We start from the raw sequence: 19,669 nt of genomic DNA on the forward strand, positions 1-19,669 counted from the left end.
TTTCTGTCTGTGAGTCTGTTTCTGTTTTGTAAATAAGTTCACTTGTGTCATTTTTTAGATTACTCATATAAGTGACATCATATGGTATTTTTTTCTCTGTCTGACTGACTTCACTTAGTATGATCATCTCTAGGTCCATCCATGTTGCTGCAAATGACATTACTTCATTCTTTTTTATGGCTGAATAGTATTCCACTGTATAAATATACCACCTCTTCTTTATCCAGTCACCTGTTGATGGATATTTAGGCTGTTTCCATGTCTTGGCTATTGTAAATAGTGCTGCTATGAACACTGGGGTGCAGGTGTCTTTTTGCAGTAGGGTTCCTTCTGGATATATGCCCAGGTGTGGGATTCCTGGGTCATATGGTAAGTCTATTCCTAGTCTTCTCCATAGAGGAATCTCCATACTGTTTTCCACAGTGGCTGCACCAAACTGCATTCCCACCTGCAGTGTAGGAGGGTTCCCTTTTCTCCACAGCCTCTCCAGCACTTGTCATTTGTGGACTTTTGAATGATGGCCATTCTGACTGGTGTGAGGTGATACCTCATTGTAGTTTTGATTTGCATCTCTCTGATAATTAGTGATGTTGAGCATCTTCTCATGTGCCTGTTGGCCATCTGTATGCCTTCTTTGGAGAAATGCTATTTTGGTCTTCTGCCCATTTCTTGACTGGGTTGTTTGTTTGGTTTTCTTTCTTTCTTTTTTTTATTGAGCTGAATGAGCTGTTTGTGTATTTTAGAAATTAAGCCTTTGGGACTCGACACATTTTAAGTGCCAACAGCCGTGTGGTGAGAGTGGCTGTCATACTGGATTATAGCGCAAAGGTAGCTCACCTTGTGGGGGATCATGGTGAATGGTGGAGTTGACAGTGGTTGATGGGGTTCAGGATAGAGAAGGGAATATCTTCCATAGATGGGTCTCAGGCTGTAAACTCTTTTTTTTTTTTTTTTTTTTTTTATGTGCCACACACCTCACCTACCCCCAGTGCAATAAGGCAGGTGTTCTCCAGTGGCATTCATATTTGTGACTCACCGTATTGTGGTGAAGGAACTGAGGTTTGGGACATTCTGGACACCTGAGCTTAAATGAAGTGAAAAGGCTGAGGGAGGACGCTTAGGAGCAAGAAGATACTTTAATCCCTGGGAGAAGGACAAGTCGGTCTGTGTCCTGCCCCGCCTTTGTGGAACCACCCATTCCCAACACAATATAACCCTTGCCAAGAAATGGTCCTATCTCCCACTCATGAGACATTTGTCCTCTGTTCCCCTCATGGAAGTAGGAGCCTGCCCTGGCTTCCTAGGCCTGCTCTAACAAATTAGCACACATTTAGTAGCTGAAAAACAACATAAATTTACTGTATTGCAGGTCTGCAGGAGAGAAGTTCGAAATGGGCCAAAATCCAAGCGTCAGCAAGGACTCCTGAATTCTGGGGGCTCTGGCCGGAGGAGGGGCGAATCTACTTCCTGTCTTTTTCCAGCTCCTAGAGTCTGCCTGCCATTGTTGGCTCCCAGCCCCCTTCCATCGTCAAAGACAGCAATGCTGGTGGAGCTATTCTCAGATCACCTCACTTGGATGTTTCTGCCCTCCTTTTCTTCACTTTATAAGGACTTCCTCGATTCCATTGGGCCCACATGGATAATCCAAGACACTCCCCCATCTTCAGGTTAGCTGACGAGGAACCTCAATGCTACCTGAAACCTTAACTCCCTCTTTGCTGTATGAGGTAAGATGCTCACAAGTCCTGGGGAGGCAGCCATAGATGTTTGTGAAGGGGACATTATGTTCACTACCTCAGCCTCTTTGCATTGTAATTCTCTTTTATTGCTACTGTTAGTGTGTTTGGAGACCGTAAGTTCTGAAGCAAAATGTCCATCTAAAGCAGGAAATGTTTTCTTCCAGAGCATAGGAATGCTTTTAATCAACAGGGAACTATCACTTACTATTCATTTTTCATTCTCATCATCGTTCTACAGCTGCTGTCGTCAACGAACATGATTTCTTACAAGTCTAAAAACTTTTAGTTTAAAAATAAGTAGCTGACTTTCTGTTGAAGACAACCAAACGTATACTACTATTTTCAACCTTCCCGTTAAAATACTCCCCACCATCTCTGTATACATTCTCATTCAGAGACCAGCCAATGTGTCAGAGGACAGGATGATTCTTCCCATAAGACATATGGAAGAAGAGATGCCAAGAAGCATTATAACAGTTTCATTCACTTGGTAAATGTGTTGTTTGGGGGGGAACAGAATGACATACTCAACGCTAAATGTTCTTACCATTAGCAATCTCTTCGCCACAGCTTCCACTATCAGAAAAGCTCATTCCGTTTTAAAATTATGTGAGCGGGTCATTGAATTTTAACTAAGAGTGTAACTTTTCTTCTAGGCAAAAGGATTAATTGCTATTCAATTGGGAATTCCTTCAGATACTTCTATCATGGCAGATATGCAAAGAATGGAACAAATTTACACATACCTCACAAGTAAAAATAGATACACATCTAAGCAATTAAGTTGATTTAGCTCAAAAAAACCTACCATTTTTTTTCCCTTTGGTGAGGTAGAGGTAAATTAGTAACTAGAAGTCAAAGGGAAAATGAAATGTGCTTTCAAAACCAGTACCCACGGTGATGGGAAAGAAAGTTCATTTTTCTTAGTTAACATTTTCATTTTTGCTTTTTCATGCTAGTGACACTGCACCACGGGATGTGAAACAGTACATGATTAATAAGTTTTAAACATTAAATTCAAATATTCCTAAAAGTTGTTTTTTCCTAAATTTAGTGTGCTCTAAGGGTAGCACCCTTGCAAAAGTGTATTTTAAATATCAAAGAAGGAAAATTCATTCACTCCACACATACTTACTTAGCTCCAGAGATGCTGACAGAGTTGGGTACGCTATTTTCTGTGAAAGGGCTCAAAAGTGTGGATCGACAAGGTGGGGAGGGCAGGATGAACAGAGCCCATGTTGACCTGCCGCGTCCCAAGGAAGGGGCCGTTCTGTGATTTGTCTTTGGAAGATGGAGTCTCCTTGTAACTCTCACCAAGGAGTGCATGTGCAAGCTGTGCCTCCATTTGCAGAATGAGTAGACAGACTGCAACAGAGACAATGAGGACCAGGGAGGTTCCAGTCCAGGGCCAAGGAGAAGAGTATGTCACTGAGTCATTCAATTCTTTTGACAGGAATGTGTGAGAGCCTTCTCTGGGTGGGCACCATTCTTGGAACGGGGGGGGGACATAGCAGTTAATAAGGTGAGTGAGAGCTTCAGCTACATGGAACTCACACCACGGTAAAGAGGAATTAAGTGCCACAGAATGAGAAGGGGTGGACGGTGGAGGAGAGAGAGAGAGAGAGAGAACACCAAATGTTCTCTGTAAATGAAATTTTGAGCTGGATGGTGAACAGAAGTCCTTTGGGCCCCAGTGGGTGGGTCTGGGGTCATGTTAGAGGATGGACAAGGATTTCAGCCAGAGGAAGGTGGGTGGGTACCCACAGTCTGTGTGTTTCCAGATTCTTTTCATTACTCTCAGGAGGGCAGTGGTAATGTTGCAAGATTCTTTCCTGTCCTGAATAGCCCCACCAGGTTTTACTTGTTCTGACTGCTAGAGCTCTAAGAAGTCCTCTGAGGATGAGATCTGGGTCACTGTGCCACATGGCGGTGGTGCTGGAGGGAATGGAGATGAAGGTAAAGGTGGACATGTTGTTTACAGAGGTGGAGGTGGTGGAGGGGGAGGTGGTGGTGACGGTCACTGTGAAGGTTTTGGTGGTGGAGGGGGAGGTGGTGGTGACGGTCACTGTGATGGTGTTGGAGGTGGAGGGGGAGGTGGTGGTGACGGTCACTGTGATGGTTTTGGTGGTGGAGGGGGAGGTGATGGTGACGGTCACTGTGATGGTTTTGGTGGTGGAGGGGGAGGTGGTGGTGACGGTCACTGTGAAGGTTTTGGCGGTGGAGGGGGAGGTGGTGGTGACGGTCACTGTGATGGTTTTGGAGGTGGAGGGGGAGGTGGTGGTGACGGTCACTGTGATGGTGTTGGTGGTGGAGGGGGAGGTGGTGGTGACGGTCACTGTGATGGTTTTGGAGGTGGAGGGGGAGGTGGTGGTGACGGTCACTGTGATGGTTTTGGCGGTGGAGGTGGAGGTGGTGGTGAAAGTCATTGCGGTCGTATTGGTGATGGAGATGGAGGTGGGCAACACATAAATAACTTAATGTCCAAGAGAAGTAAGAGACAAGTGGACTGTACACAACTTGATGCAGGGAACCTGGGGAGCTATTCTGGGTAGGATACACGGTCAGGAAGGCCCTCTTAGAAGTGGTGACATTTTTCAAGATCTCCAAGTTAAGGGGCCTGAAAAAGGGCACCCTGTGCTCCACATTCAGAGTTAGACCTTACTGAACAGGTCTAAAGGCCCAAATATATTAACAGTAGACCACAGGCTTTTAGAGAGAACGTTTATGGTCGGAATATGAATGGCTGTCTCTCCCATAATCCAGAAGAGATTCCGATTAGCGTTTGGATTTGTTTTAAAGTTCGCTTTGTGGCTCTCTACTCAAAAGTCTTTTCTTAGGCCTCTAGAAAGTGCTTCTGTTCCTATTAACTTGCTCTAAATAGGAAGCCTACTTCATTTCTTCTGGCATCTTTCTATGCTTAAGAATACCTCTGCGAACGTCTGTGCCATCTGCAAAAATAGTCTTTTTCTAGCAATTCTCTAACTACTGATTTAGCTCTCCTCGTATGCCTTTAAATGAGGAGCCAGCAGGCTAGTTCTGGGGGAAACTGAGAAATGGAACAATTATGGACTTAGCCTCTCACTCACGCTTCCTTTCCCCCCTTTGTCTTAATCCTCGCTCATTTTTCCTATATCTGTTTTCAACTTGACACTACTAGGTGCCCGGCAAAACGCTCATTGCTAACCCTGGGAAGATGAACTGTAAGGTGCTCCACAGTGGACACCGTTGGTGGCCCATCCAGGGGCGCTCTTTGCCACGTTACCCTTTGGGGTACCCACTCCCCACTTATGCAGACTGGCTGCTAGCAACTCGAAGCTACACCAACTGCTCTCAGCCAAACGGGAACTACCTGGGGGGTTACAGTCCTCCCCAGGGTGGCTCGAAGCAACGAGTGATGTGAGTGAGTTCCAGTTATCTGCTCCTGCAGAGCAAACCACCCCAGAGTTGGGGACACAAAACAAAAAGCACTTTATTAGGCTCATGCACTGTGTGGGTTGGGAATTTGGACTTGGCACAATGAGCAGAGCGCTGTCCTGTTTCACGATGTCTGAGGTCTCAGCTGGAACACTCACGTACCTGACAGTGACCAGAAGAACTGGGGACGGGAATTCCTAGAGCATTCTCCGCCCCCAGTGCTGGTGCCTGGGCTGAGAAGAGTCCAAGGTGGGGCTCAGATGGAACTGCTGATGGGAGCACCTGTACGTGGCCCCTTCGTGACGGCGGGCTTGCTGACAGCGTCGCTGCCTCGGGGCAGCTGGGCGTCTCACACAGTGAATCAAGGCTCCAGGACTGAGTGTGCTGGCACAGCAGGGAGGGGCTCTATGGCCTTTTATGATGTAGCCTCAAAGGTCACACAGTATCCAACAAGCACATAAAATGATAGTCAACATCACAGATCACTGGGGAAACGCAAATCAAAACCACAGTGAGACAATACTTCACAGCCATTTAGGATAGCTACTATTAAAAAGAAAGAAAACAAACAAAACAGAAAATAACAAGCGTTGGCGAGGGCACAGAATGATTGGAAAGTAAGTGCTTTACTAGTGGGAATGTAAAATGGTGCACCTGCTAAGGAAAACGGTAGGCTGGTTCCTCAAAAAACTTAAGACTAGAACCACTGTATGATTCAGCAATCCCACTGCTGGGTATAAACCCAAAGGAAATGAAAGCACGGCTGTGAAGAGATATTTGCATATCTGTGTTCATACCTGCCCAAAGTTGGAAGCAATCCAAGGCTGCACTGATGGATGAGCAAAATGTGGGCTATCCATGCAATAGAGTATTACTCAGCCGTAAAAAGAAAAATCTGAAGCAGGCGACAATATGATGAACCTTGGGGACACTGTGCTAAGTGAAATAAGCCAGCCACAAAAATAAAGAACACTGTTACGATTCCACTTGTCTGAGGCACTGAGAGCAGTCAGATGCATAGAGTCAGAAAGGAGAATGGTGGGTGACAGGGACTTGGGGATGGGGGAATGCGGAGCTGTTGCTGAAATGGATATGGAGTTCCAGGTTTGCAAGAGGAAAAGAGGTCGGTAGACGTACGGCGGTGACGGCTGTACAACAATACGAACGTACTTAACGCCACCGAACCGTACACTGAAAGACTGTTCAGATGGCAAATTTTATGTTGTGTGTATCCGCCTACAAGTATCACGTTTTTTAAAGTCATATACTGTCACCTCCACCACATTCCACTGGTTGAAGCAGTCACGTTCTGCCGATATGGGTGGGGAGGGTGCAGGTCCACTCCTGGATGGGAAGGGATTCAGAGTGTCAGTGCTGTGTTTCAAAACCACCGTGGCGTCCAAGGGGCCAGCCCCATGGGACGAGGTGGGGCCATCCGCCATAGGTGTGGCCACCGCACAGCTCCCCGTGGGGTCCTGCTGAGGTGACTTCAGCGGCCCTCGGAGCCCTGTCCACCTTCTCTCCCTGCTCCTGCAGCTCCCTTCGTTTCCTGGGAAGCTTCCCCCACAGCACGCCATCAATAAATCACTCACCCGTGACCCCTTACGTCAGGCTTTGCTTCTAGGGAATCCGAGCTAAAACAGACTGTGAGACGGAAAATCCATTAAAAATCAAAAGCGCAGAGGCACTTTGGATTTTGGCAGGGCCATGGGGAATGTATTTTGAAACAGAACGTCTTCCCGTCACCTCTTTTGAGTCACCCCCAAAGGATGCCAGGTACTCCCAAGACCTGTCCTTGTCACTAAGCCATATTCCTCCCAAGGCCGCATCCGCCACACGTCATTTTGACAGGCTACTCTCAAGGACTTGGGAACCAACCCAGGGAGACAGTCGAGCGAACACCAGAGGGAAGCCCTCTGGATGTTCAGGTGCCCACTGAGAGTGACCAGGCGTCCTCGTTTGTTCCGGACTAACCAGTGTCCCTGGATGCGGGACTTGCACTGCAACCCCCGGAAATTTCCACACAACGTGGGATGTGATAACTGACCTAGGGCCAGCTTGCACTCAGCCCTCATGGGCATCTAAGATTTTGTAACCTTTGCATTGAAATGGCTCTGCACGCATGTATTCATTCCCAAGGGCCACCATAACAAAGACCCACAAATTGGGTGGCTCAACACAACACAGATTTATTGTCTCAGTTTTGGAGGCTGGAAGTGTGAAATCGAGGTGTCAGCGAGGTTAGTTCCCTCTGCGGTCTTCTCCCTCTGTCTCCATGTAGTCTTCTGTACGTATGCCCGTGAATGTGTTCAAATGTCCCCTGTATAGAAGGACACCAGTCCTATTGGGTTAGAACCCATCCTAATGACCTCGTTTTAACTGGATTACCTCTGTAAACATCCTTCCTCCAAGTCAAGTCACACTCAGAGGTACTGGGGTGGGTGTTTAGAAATTCAACGTTTGAATTCGGGGAGGACCAGGATGGGGACACAGGTCAACCCATAAAAACGCACAAAGCCAAGAGCCAACAGGCACAGAATCAAGATGCACAAGTGTGTCAATCACAACAAGCCTCAACAGCCCTTTTGGGACAAAACATACTCAACAGGAAGATGAAGGGTGAGTCCCACTGTATCCCGTACACCGGGGACGGGGGTAAATCCCATTTGGGACGTTGGGAAGGGCAGTCCACTTAATGCATCAGCCAAATCAGGTTGTAGGAATTCACAGGAAACCCTAGGAGCCCCAAGTGTCTGCTGGAACTCCTCATACCCTGGGACCCATGCATTAAAAATTAAAAATTAAATTTAACATTAAATTGCATTAAAAATTCACTCAGCCAAATCAATGAGTTGCATTACTTCCAGAGTTATCTCCACCATAGCAGGCTGAGTTGCATGTGGTGGAAACAAACATCCTACGTTTGCTAGAAAGGCAGGAATTCAAGAGACCCCAAGGTGCAAAGGAAATCACAGACAGATGTCCAACAGTGGAAGGCTATGGTTATCAAACTTTCTGCATCGAAGATGATTTGACTTACAATCTAGGAGACCTTGGATTCACTCCTGAGTATTAAATAGCTTTAATCATAACATCTTCCTTGTGTCTGAGTTTCCCTCGTCTGCAAAATAGACAGCAAGGAATCCATGTTCATGTTTCGTTCTAGGATTCCATGAAAAAAAAAAAAAAAAGGCAAACGCCAATAATACATTTCTTAAGGAAAATTCATCCTTTCAGCTTAATAGATTTCCTCCGAGTAAACATTCGCTTCAATAAACATTGACACACACTGATGGCCTAAAACCATGCATTCATCATCAAAAAAATGAGTCATTCACCCCCAGTTCATAACAGGATTTCATTAAGCCTACATTCAAATGGCTCATAGATTTTTTTTTTTTTTACAAAGTAAGCCTATTAAATGAATCAGTACTATGATCAAATAATGAATTGGCAATTACATAATTCTTACCCCACGTACGTTACAAGTGTGCTGGGAGCAGAAAACTGAAGCATAGGTTACACTCACCCTGAATCAGATATCCATCAACACCCCTGGGAAACAGGTAATTACGCACTTTTAACTGGCACTACAAAAACCAGCTGTCATTCAGATGGATGGAGCAACCAATTTATTCCTGTACCTTGCCATTACATCAAATTGCATTATATCCAGACATAACCGAAGAATGCACAGCTGTTTTTCCATTAAGCAAAACACTAATCAGAAAAATCAAAGTTTAAACACCTCTGGTGGAATTCAACCAAATGCAATGGCTAGGATTTTTTTTCTCCTACTGAGCATCTACTGAATGACAAAGGCTGAGTATGCGTCGTACCTTTTTTCTCCCCAATTCTATTTTCGGTCCCACTCTATTACAGATTTTAAAGCTATCCTGTCCACTTCTGTGAAAGCTGCTGTGTTAACGACCTCACATGTCTCCAGCAGCAAACGTCACTGAAATAGAAACCAATAATCTTATCTGATTTTATGAATAGGGTTCACTGATTATTGGTTGTTAAATTCTGCATAAATTGTTTCGGACCAAGTCTCAAGGAAACAGACCAGCAGAAGGGATGTAAATCCTTTGAGAAGATGAGAGGTGGTCTAGCGGACAATCGTGCTATCAGTGCAGATGTCAGTCAAATTCCTGGCGGTGTAACACCAGGCTGCCCAGAAGTGCACTCAGCTGGACGCTATAAGCTGTGTTTACATGAGCAAATGAAGTGTGAAGTTGGAGCATCCTGGTGGTCCACCTGGATGGCAATCGAATATCCTAAAAGGAAAAAGAAAGGCATCCTTTCCTCCCACCAGGTGTATCGCCTTTTACACAGCGAAGTTCCCCACTGTGCCTCCTGGCTTGGTATGCTGGTATCAGCAGCTAACTTCCTGCTGGGAGACTGAAATAATGATCGTGTTTCTCTGCAGAAGATTCTGTGATATCCTTTCCTCTAAGAAACGACACCCCTTTGGATACTGAAAATCACATTTCCAAATCAAAGAACATCCTCTCTTGTCATAGCTGCGACGACTCAAAGACTTGGAGGAGGATAACGAATAGATCTCGCTGTAAATGTTTTTTCTTCTACTTCCCGGCAGTGACTCTCCATTTAACTCGTGTGTGAGCACTGGAAATTCGAACAGTTGTTTAAAAATACAAGAGTGAGGCAAGAAATGATTATTATCCATTGTACCTCCCGCCTCCATCCCGTACCCATGAGCCCACATCCTTGTGATTTTGATTTTGAATGACTGTGTCTGTTGGGCTCAGTTGCGGATAACAGGCACCACCCTAGCTGTTTCATGTAGAAAGGAATGAATACAAAACACAGGCTTGCAAATCACTCGTTAGAGCTCACGAAGGCCTCCCAGACGAAAATGGCAAGAGAAAAACAGCCCTTCTCCCTGGCACTGCTGGCTTTGCTGCAGCCGGGGACCAGGCGTCTGCCTCTGTAACTTAACCCAGAGCCCCACTTCACCTGCCGGACCTCCGTGGCATGACCGTTTTTCTCCCCCACCTGCCTCAATTCCTGACGCAGACCTCAAGAGAATGCCTGGGATGGGTGAACCTACGTCACACCCCCAAACCAAGCTGCAAGGTAACCTGGGAAACGTAGCTTGTAATCTCCCAGCCTGTGCATTACAGGACGACACACTTGGGTACGGAACACATGCTGAGTCCGTCCATAAACCTTAGCTCTGCTCCCCACGTAACTACGTGTGCAGGATTATTCTCCACAAAAACGTCTGTTGTCCTCTCAACAGCAATCGCGTCCAAGTGAGCCCTTTGTTGTGGAATGCGGGATAATTTTAGTCAGTGTGCCTTCCAACTTGCACTGTGCTGAAGCAGGCAGAGCTGTGGAGTTAAGTCCTGATGCAGTTGCGTGTTTATTTGAACTCCTGTCCCCTTTTGGGTCCTCTCTCAGAGGACAGCACTCTAAACAATTCACCCTCACAGGAGAAAGAGTACAAAGCAATTAAAAAAAAATTAAGCCTACATGGGATTGACCCACATATGATCATACCAAGGGAAGTAAGCCAGACAGAGGCAGACAAATAGGACACGGTATCACTTATACGTGGAATCCAAAAAATGATACCAATTCTATTTACAAACCAAAACCAGACTCACAGACACGGAAAACAAATTACGGGTACCAAAGAGGAACAGGCAGGGGAGGGATAAATTAGGAGTTTGGGATTTGCAGATACAAACTACTATATATATAAGATAAATAAACAACAGGTCCTACTGCACAGCACGGGGAACCCTATTCAATAGCTTGTGATAACCTACAATGGAAAAGAATATGAAAAGGGATATATATATATATATATATATATATATATATATACATATATATATACACACAGACATATATATATATAACTGAATTACTGTGCTGTACACCTGAAACTAAAACAACATTGTAAATCAATTATACTTCAATAAAAAATAAAATTAAAAAGAAAAGGCTACAGTGCCAAAAATGGTCCCTGGACCACTTCTCTCCTTAGACTATGGGGCTTCAGTTTGGCAGGGAAATACATAGCACGGAGGCGGAGGAGGAACCAGGATGTGAAGAGCCTGCCTGCGGTTTACTGATGAAGGATTAGATTTCCCCACAAGCACCGTGCAGTGGGCTTTGAGGGCGAACGGCGTGAGATCTCAGCAGGCAGCTGTAAGTGCCATCGACGTGGCCAGTTCAATACGCAGAATCCACAGGCATCGATCGGGGAGCTCACAGGTTCCTAACAGGCCCTGCCTGGGGGCTGACACCGGAGATGGAGCTTGTTAACTCATGACTCAGCCCCGTCTTCAATGCGCGTCTGAATCTCCTTGATGAAAGAAACTTGTTAAAATGAGGGTTCTCAAACTCCACCTCCCAAAACCCTGGGCTGGGGGGGTGCTCTAGGGCCCTCTCCCGTTTCCAGGTGGTGCTGATGAAGGTGGTCCACATATCGACCATGGAGATACTGGACAGCATCATGGGGAGGGGTGTGGGAAGGGGAGTAATTAACGTTAATGCCAAGGAAATAAACAGAGCCCTCTCCAGTTTCGAATTTTCCTCTAGGATAGAAACTGGAGTCGAGTTGACTGGGGTAAAAAAAAAGAAAAAATGCACTTGCTGCCACTGCCTTGGAGTGTTAATTCCCAACCTAAAGCTGCTGTGGGGGGTATCTGAAAACCCACAGCCTCCTCCACACCCTTCTACAACGTCAGCACGTGTGATTTCCAGTTCTCATTTCGGATGGATTGTGCCATCTGCTTCGCACAGTTAAAGTGTAAATAAAAGAGCGCCGTGGCTGTGCCAAGGACAGAACAAACCAGGTTTCTCTCTGAACCTGCCCCTCTTCCATTAGCATGAGCAATATGAAACTCGCGCCATGGAAGTCCCATCGACGGCCTCTGATATAGAATGCTTACCCGCGTTGCACGGTTTGTCTTGATGGTGTACGTTGCAAAACCTTTTGCAGAATGAACTGCCTGGTTTTTAATTAAGATTCCATCAGATATAATTTAAATCAGCGATCACAAATAGCAATGCAGGGCTCCTTCCAAAAGTGGTTAATAGCTGGCTGGGCATAGACTAAACTGTCTATAATCCTCCCAGGGCAGCGCAGCTTCCTGAAATCCTCATGTCTCCCATTAAAGATCGAGAGGTCCTTTGCATTAAATCACTGGAGGCTGTGTCCAGATGTTCACAGCTATTGCTCAAAAGTCTGATTCTAGGTTCCACCATAGCCTTCCCTCCTGTCTCAAGAAGCAGGACCCACAGTGATGAATTGCGTGAGGATCTTGAAAACAATTTTCTACCGTCAGTGTCATGGTGCAAGGTGGCTGTTGAATATTCTAGTAGGTGGAAAGGGACCTTTCTAAATGAAAACGTAAGGGCATGCAACATTTACCCGCCACTGCTGGAGACAGTTTGAATCCCTTCTGCACGGCCTGGGATCACGCAACCCCCGTGGTCACCGCTCTGCGTGTAATAAAGAAAGAAAGCAGTGGGCGGAAAGGATGGGGCTGGCAGAGGACGCTTCATGGTAGTGCGTTGAGAGCAGCAGCTGTGAGCCACCTCACTGTGCCAAGACTAGATGATGGCCATATCACTTACGCATTCTTTTGACAGGATGACTCTGGTTTTGTCGTTGAAGTTCCTTCCTCAGTCATTCAGCATGAGTTCTGGAGCTGAGCATGAGGCAAAACACATAACTACATGGACACACACACGTGTGTCACATGTGTCCAGTCCAACGCCAGAGCTGCTGCCCAGGGTGCAGAAGATGGGTTTCGGTTTAACTCTCCTTCTCCCTGTGTCCTCTGGGGCAGGAGTTTCAGGCCTCTGGGTTCCATGTTCCTCATGGGAAACAAATGGATTCAGTTTTATTTAGGATGATTACGGTGTTTTTTAAAAATGTCTCCAGTATTTAAAATACTGTCCTGCCCAGAACTTAAGATTGTCCAAATGGCTTCTCTTCAAATCTTATTGGTTTAGCTTTTTTTTTTTTTTTTTTAAGGACACGGTGACATCCATTTCCACATGACAATATTTCTTATTTACTTTTCACTTCCTAAGTACCACGCCATTATTCACCTAGCTTAGCCTAAGTCTGCTACAGAATGTTCTGCAAACTCTGTTGATAAGAGATTTCTATATGAGCATGAACCTTTAAGAAATGATTTTGAAACAGAAGGCTATTTTGAATAATGAACATAAAGAGAGAATTTGCAAATAACACAGGACGTCACCTGAAGTCAGAACACTAGAATTACCGACTTGGCTCTGCCCCTTACTGTATGCACTCATTCAACACGTATAAATTAACTGGTTCCAGGTATTTCCAACATAAACTTCTTTGCCCCAAACATCTTCACCGCATAACTAATTGCCACTAAGGCAATTTTGGAATAAAGGGTAAAATAACTGGTTGACGGTTTGGTCTGACAGCTTGGTTTCATATCCCCATGGACCTGGCACTCCCATGTTTATATCACAAAATCTGAGAGAGGCCAAGGGACTCCACATCACACAGTTGAACCCACATTTCCCGTAGAACTCTGGAATGTCTGTCGACGGACGTGACAACATGCCAAGGACACACAACAACGTAAGACGCTTTAACAAGGCAGTACAGAGCTCACTTACAAATACGCATCCTAGTGTTTGGAAACTGACACCCCTCCTAATGAAGGAAAAAAATGTTAGCCAAGAATAAAAAGTGTGATGCCAAACAAGGACATGAAACAACAGGCAAAAAAATATATAATACTATGAAGAAAAGACTTGGAAAACCATGCTTACCTACAGCCCGGAAAATAAAATCCACTATTTGTGCAGTAAGGCCACGAATCTACATACATTTTAATTGTGTTCACATACTTTGTATTTTGTCATAAAGTCTTTGCAATTTTGTTATTCGTTTTTCATGTTTCATTATGTCCTTTTTAATGTCTTCTTAAAACTTTTCGTTATTTTATCTTTCATGGCAAAATGGCCTTATGGCCAATTAGTTATGTGGTGAAAACCTTTGCAGATGAAAGCACTCGCAGCAATGATGTTTATGGCAAAGAAGCTTCAAGGGGGAACACTGGACAGGAAAGTAACTGCCTGCTGGGTACTGGCCACTGCTAAATCATCTTGCACACAATTCCTAACATTTGTGGTCTCTTCTCTTATGAATCTCATATCCGAGCAGAGGAAAAAGCTACTCAATAAACAAACCAGAACCCATCGATGGAAAACAAGACTTGCTTGGTGGACTTGAATCCTGCCAGAGACACGGCTTGCTTGCTGTTGGTCAGTCTGCAAGCTGCCAACCTGGTCCAGACGCCTGCGCCTTTCTCAGTACGCAGAGAGTCCACTCCATGTCCAGAGTCACATGGTCCATGACCCCAGGGTCAGAGGGCTCCCTTAGAGCTTAGGGACATGGACTCAATATCCTGTTACAAATGCTCCCTAACTTAAGACAGCGAATGTAATCTTCTGTAATGAACAGTTTCCAAGCTGAAGGCGTTGAAGGATGACCAGGGTCACACCTGCTCATCAGGAGCCTGGGAGAAGCATCTGAGGAGGTGGGAGAAAACCCAGTTCAGCCCTGACACTTTGCTCCCACAGGACCCTCTCTTCATAATCCTTCTGTCACCACCACAATTATAAATATGCTTGGAGCCAGTGCCTCCGATATTGGGTGTTCCCAGCTCAGGGTGTTTACAAAGCTATCCCTTGGTGATGGGGAGGAAATGCCAGGGTTTCGATCCCGTATGCAACAAGTAAGCTCCAAGCAAAGGTTCATATGGGTTTAAATCCAGGTGAAGGCTCCCTCCTCCTGCAGTTTCTCTGCAAGACGCTCCAGGAGGGTCTCATGTCAGGGACACATGGGTCATGCTTGTTTTCATTTACTCTTATTTTCAGCAACTTGTGACCCTTCACCATTTATAAGTGCCCGGGCAAGAGAATGTTCTGGTGACATTACCAAGTTGTCATGAACTTAACCCTCACGAAATGCATGGGTGGCTTTTTTAAAAGCTCCTCTGGGGAAACCAAGATGGAACTTGACAAAACAAATGACGCGAGCAGAAGCCAACGGCGGGAAGGGCTACTGCGGACACACCACCTACTCTCGCCAGCACACTCTCAGATTAAAAGCAACGGCTCTCTGAGAAAGTCTGACAAAAATCTTAGCTCCCCCTCCAAACGAAACTCTGAATTCTCAAGGCTAATTAAATTCAGTGCCATCCACCATCATGAATGAAGAATCTGGCCACTGATGGATGCCGCACCAGGGACCTCAGAGCACGGTCTGACATGTATGTCATTTACAAAAAGGAGATACATTCATGGGGATTTGACTGTTTATCCGTGGGGGTGTGCAGCCACAAAAGTCTGGAGAACAGTGTTCTAACCACTCCCCATTATCTTGAAGAGGAAATGCAATGACTGATGGCCATCTTTTAATTTCACAGCTGTCTCTGATTTTAGGTTGAACCATAGGGGACCAATGCTATGCAACCATTTTTGGGCTGCAAAACCAGCAATTTCCTGAGTTCAACTTAATAAATACAGCACCCAGAGTCAATGTCGATGAGTATCTGAGGGTCTTCCCTGTAGAGTGCTTGTGCTTGGTGTTAGATAGACACTCGCTACCAAAACACCCCGTTCCCACTCTTACAGAGCCTTGAGTCTCCTCGGTAAGACACACAATACAGATGATTACTTTTTAAATCACAACATGTCACCATGTATAAGGAGGGAGTGGATCAAAAATTGCTACTCTGGTGGTGGAGAATTTTACATCTAACGAGAAATAGTTTGAGGCAGGTGCAAATGTCCATGTGTTTGGTGCCTGGTGGAGCAGAGCTACTTTGAAGGTTATCTCAAAAGGGGTGTTAGTAAAAAAAATTAAGGCACCCAGAAGGCCTCCTCTCCTCCTATCCAATGTAAAACCAGAGAGACATGATCTATTTGTTGATCCAACATGACTGATGTTGGTATCAGCCCAGAAGCCAAATCCACCCATCACCTGTTTTTGTAAATCAAGTTGTACTAGAATATGGCCATGTCCACTTGATTTGGAGGTGAAGAATAATCTTTCCTCTACCCTTGAGGTTCTGTGCCTGAGGCCTGCGAATTAAATTGATAAAAGATTAACAGTAGAAAGGATTTATGTATGCCTATGGAGGACTTCCCAGAAAAAAAATGACTGCTCAAAGGAGCAGTGAGACCCTGGGATTTATATATCATTTTGAGGAAGGATGATAAATGATGGAAAGTAACTAGGAAATGTATGGGGGAAACTAATGGACTGTAAGGGTTATTTCAGCAAGTCTGCTTATGCAGGCTTGTGTTGGTATCAGTGGCTCATCTCCAGAGAGATCAGTGTCACTCTTCCCTTCCTGGTACGAGGAAGGCACCCTTCTCACAAGAAGTGAGTGCTCTGCTTTCGGGCTGTTAGGAAGGAGGTGGTGGCGTCTTTCTGTGTCTGCTGTTCCTCAGTTCCTTTGGGCTCAAAATAATCCAGATGCCGAAGTGGCGTATTTTGGGGTGACATACCCTGGCCCCCTTAGTCTATATATTGTCTGTATTGTTTTAATGCTTCATCACAACTAGTTAAGACAGAGTCCGGATTGTCTGCCGAACCCAAAGTATCAACTCTTTGGCCCGTTTTTGAAAGAGTTTGCCAGTCTCCATTTATATAATAGCAGAGTCCATTGCAGGAAAAAAGAAAAAAAAAAAAAGTCAGAGAGCGTATGGTTTAGGAGCAAATGCAAAACAGGACAAATGGAGCTGAGTAAACACATACATTTACACGTTTCTTGAAGTTTTCTATCAGCTTGCTAGGAATGGATGAAATGACTTTTGATACTGTATAAATGACCATTTTAACTTTTCCAAGATTCAAAGTTCCAAATGTTTTTCATGTTGTTAAAAAAAAAAAAATCGAGTGTGTCTTTGGCCGCACCCTGAAGCAGAGACACAGAGAGACAGGTCCGTGTTCTCTTTCCATCAGGGCTTCCTGGTCATCACATCTAACTGTAAAATAAACAGCCTCCCAAAAATACTTATGCAAATGTGAACTCATTCTTCTGATGTAATTTGCATTACGCTGAATCACTTCCCAGAATAAACTCAAAAGGTATTTCATTTTAAACCCTCATTACTGCAGTCGTTCTAGAAATAGGTCTTTGCAGAAAGAGGCAAGCCCTGTACTAATTTATACAAAGGTTTTCACGAGGCTGAGCATCGAAGTTCTGAAGGCAAGTAAGCTCAACTCTTGAGTCATCTGCCTTGATGACGGAGGAAATGTTTACTTTGAAAGGAATATTTAAGAAAATGTTACGTTTTTCTCCCAAAGAAATTCTCAAAAGCATGATGGAAGTGCAGATAGAAACCGTTTTCCTCTGGGCTCTAAGAGGTACTCGTGATCCAAGACGTTCTTGTGACTGCCAGGTTTCTCCCCTGAGCGAGCTTTACTCCTTCCCTTTATTTTTGAATGCATGGGATTCCACTTTCTTAACTCATTAAAAAGGCTTTTCTCGTGAGTGAGCAATTACTGATTTAAGAGCCCCAGAATTACTAAATCTAAGACACAAAGAGTTGAACAGGACTAGGAAATCCCTAGGTCTCTTAAAATGACCAAAAGCTTGCATATTTAGAATCCCATCACTTACCTAAAGGATTGTCTCATGAACCACACGTGTTTTATGACATGGTCTTACTCTGCAGAAAATGAAGCTGATGACACTTGTTGAAGTTAGAAGTAGACATTTTCTGCATTAAATTGGACACCCCCGCCCCCCCCCTCCACCAAGGATGTTAGTTTCTTAAAACTGACAAGGGGTTACCTGTATCTATAAACACTACTGCTAAATGGACTTCTGGTTCTTGTTTGTATGTTTCAAAGACCTCTTGGATTGATGTCTCGAGAGACACTTTCCAGGATTGTCCTTTTAATGGTAGGAAAATCTTGATGGCTCATGACAGAACAGGAAGGATTAAAAAAAACAAAAACAAAAACCTTGGCCACACATAGGTATATCCTAAGAAGTTTTTAAAATCCTGTTGCCCTCGTCACAACCTCAAATCTCTGCAGGTGGGATCCATGCAACAGTATTCTTAATGACCTGGGTGCTTCCAGTGTGCAGACGAGTTCCAGTACCCCAGGTGACAGTAAATTCCACCATCAAACTTCAAGGCCACGGAAAGAATTTAAGAATGAACAGACATTAGAAAGGACCAGCATGCGTGAGGATTTAGTCACTTCATAACAATGGTTTGTCCAAAACACACCTTCGAAAACATTTGTTTGAAATGCGCGACTTCCCCCTCACTTGGGGTCTGCCATGTCAAAGCCTGCTGAGGGTCTGACCACGAGTCCCCACTTGTCAGATGTAGAAATTGCCATATAGTAGAGATGGGATGGGCTTGACTTTTTTTTTTTTTTAATAATTGGACTCATTGCCTTTATTTTTTGTTTTTTTTTGGGGGGGGTGGGGGAGTAATTAGGTTTGTTGGTTGGTTTGTTTGTTTATTTTCAGAGGACGGACTGGGGATTGGACCCAGGACCCTGTGCACGCTGAGCACGTGCTCACCACTCGAGCTATACCCTCCCTCCTTGGGCTTGACTTCTAAGAAAGAGGCCACAGGTTTTTACAGCCACAGGTTCTATAGGGTCAGAAAAGATGGAGGTCAGAACTTGAGCTCAGTGACATGACAGAAAAGTTTCACCCAAATCACAAGAACAGAGTTTTTTACAGTCAGTTCCTCCAGGAAACGTATGCATGGCGACATTACACCCAAACTGTTCTTTTTGAGAGAGAGCACAATCATTTCAAAATATTAATCGCTGTTATTTGACAGAAGTTTGAAAATTGAGACCGTGTAGTTGGCTGGCATGAAATGTTAAAATTCATTGCTGAAGGGACAATTTCTCGGAGCAACCACGCTGCTAATGCGGAATGCCGTGTGATAACCGCTGGCCGTCCCTGTTCGGTTGCATGTGGGAAAGAAGACTGCATTAAATTTGATTTAAACGGCCCCAGAAAAGGCAATTTACCACATGTGGGTGAGCATTTTATTATCAAGAGGAAATTCATTTCACAGGCACCGAGCGCACAACAAAACGTATCATGGTTGACAGTATCTGGCGTCCTCATTAACGGCTCCAGGAGAGCTGCCAGCACCTGACCGTGACAAAGGAGACTGACATCACAGGTTCTGGTGTAATATGAAGCAGTGAGGTCCTTCCAGAAACGGAGCTTCTCAACACCATTCCAAGATTCCCTGCCTCTTCCCATTCAGATCCCAGCCAGCGAGAGAGGGTACCACCCACAGGACAAGGCCATGCAGTGCACTCTGGACAAAAGATGGGTTTGAGAGTTCATATTGACTCTGGCAAGGGAAAAGCCCCATCTGGGCATCATCGCAGAAAACAGAGCTCTGGAAACACAGGAAGAAGTGCAACATGACTCACCGAGAGCTGACTACCCAGGACACACACTGTGAATCATTGCACA

General features: G+C 45.0%; 1 protein-coding gene across 1 annotated transcript in view; it reads right to left on the bottom strand.

The window, feature by feature from the left end:
* Positions 1 to 699: 699 nt before the first annotated feature.
* The window catches only part of LOC141576294 (uncharacterized), a 62,672-nt gene continuing 43,702 nt past the window's right edge, over positions 700 to 19,669 (bottom strand). Inside the window, exon 2 of the mRNA XM_074359127.1 lies at positions 700 to 13,013. Coding sequence (XP_074215228.1) covers positions 3,449 to 4,165 — 717 coding nt within the window. The 5' untranslated portion in view covers positions 4,166 to 13,013 and the 3' untranslated portion in view covers positions 700 to 3,448. The remainder of the gene's footprint in view (positions 13,014 to 19,669) is intronic.

The sequence above is a fragment of the Camelus bactrianus genome, chromosome X, assembly GCF_048773025.1.
Source record: "Camelus bactrianus isolate YW-2024 breed Bactrian camel chromosome X, ASM4877302v1, whole genome shotgun sequence".
Taxonomy (NCBI): domain Eukaryota; kingdom Metazoa; phylum Chordata; class Mammalia; order Artiodactyla; family Camelidae; genus Camelus; species Camelus bactrianus.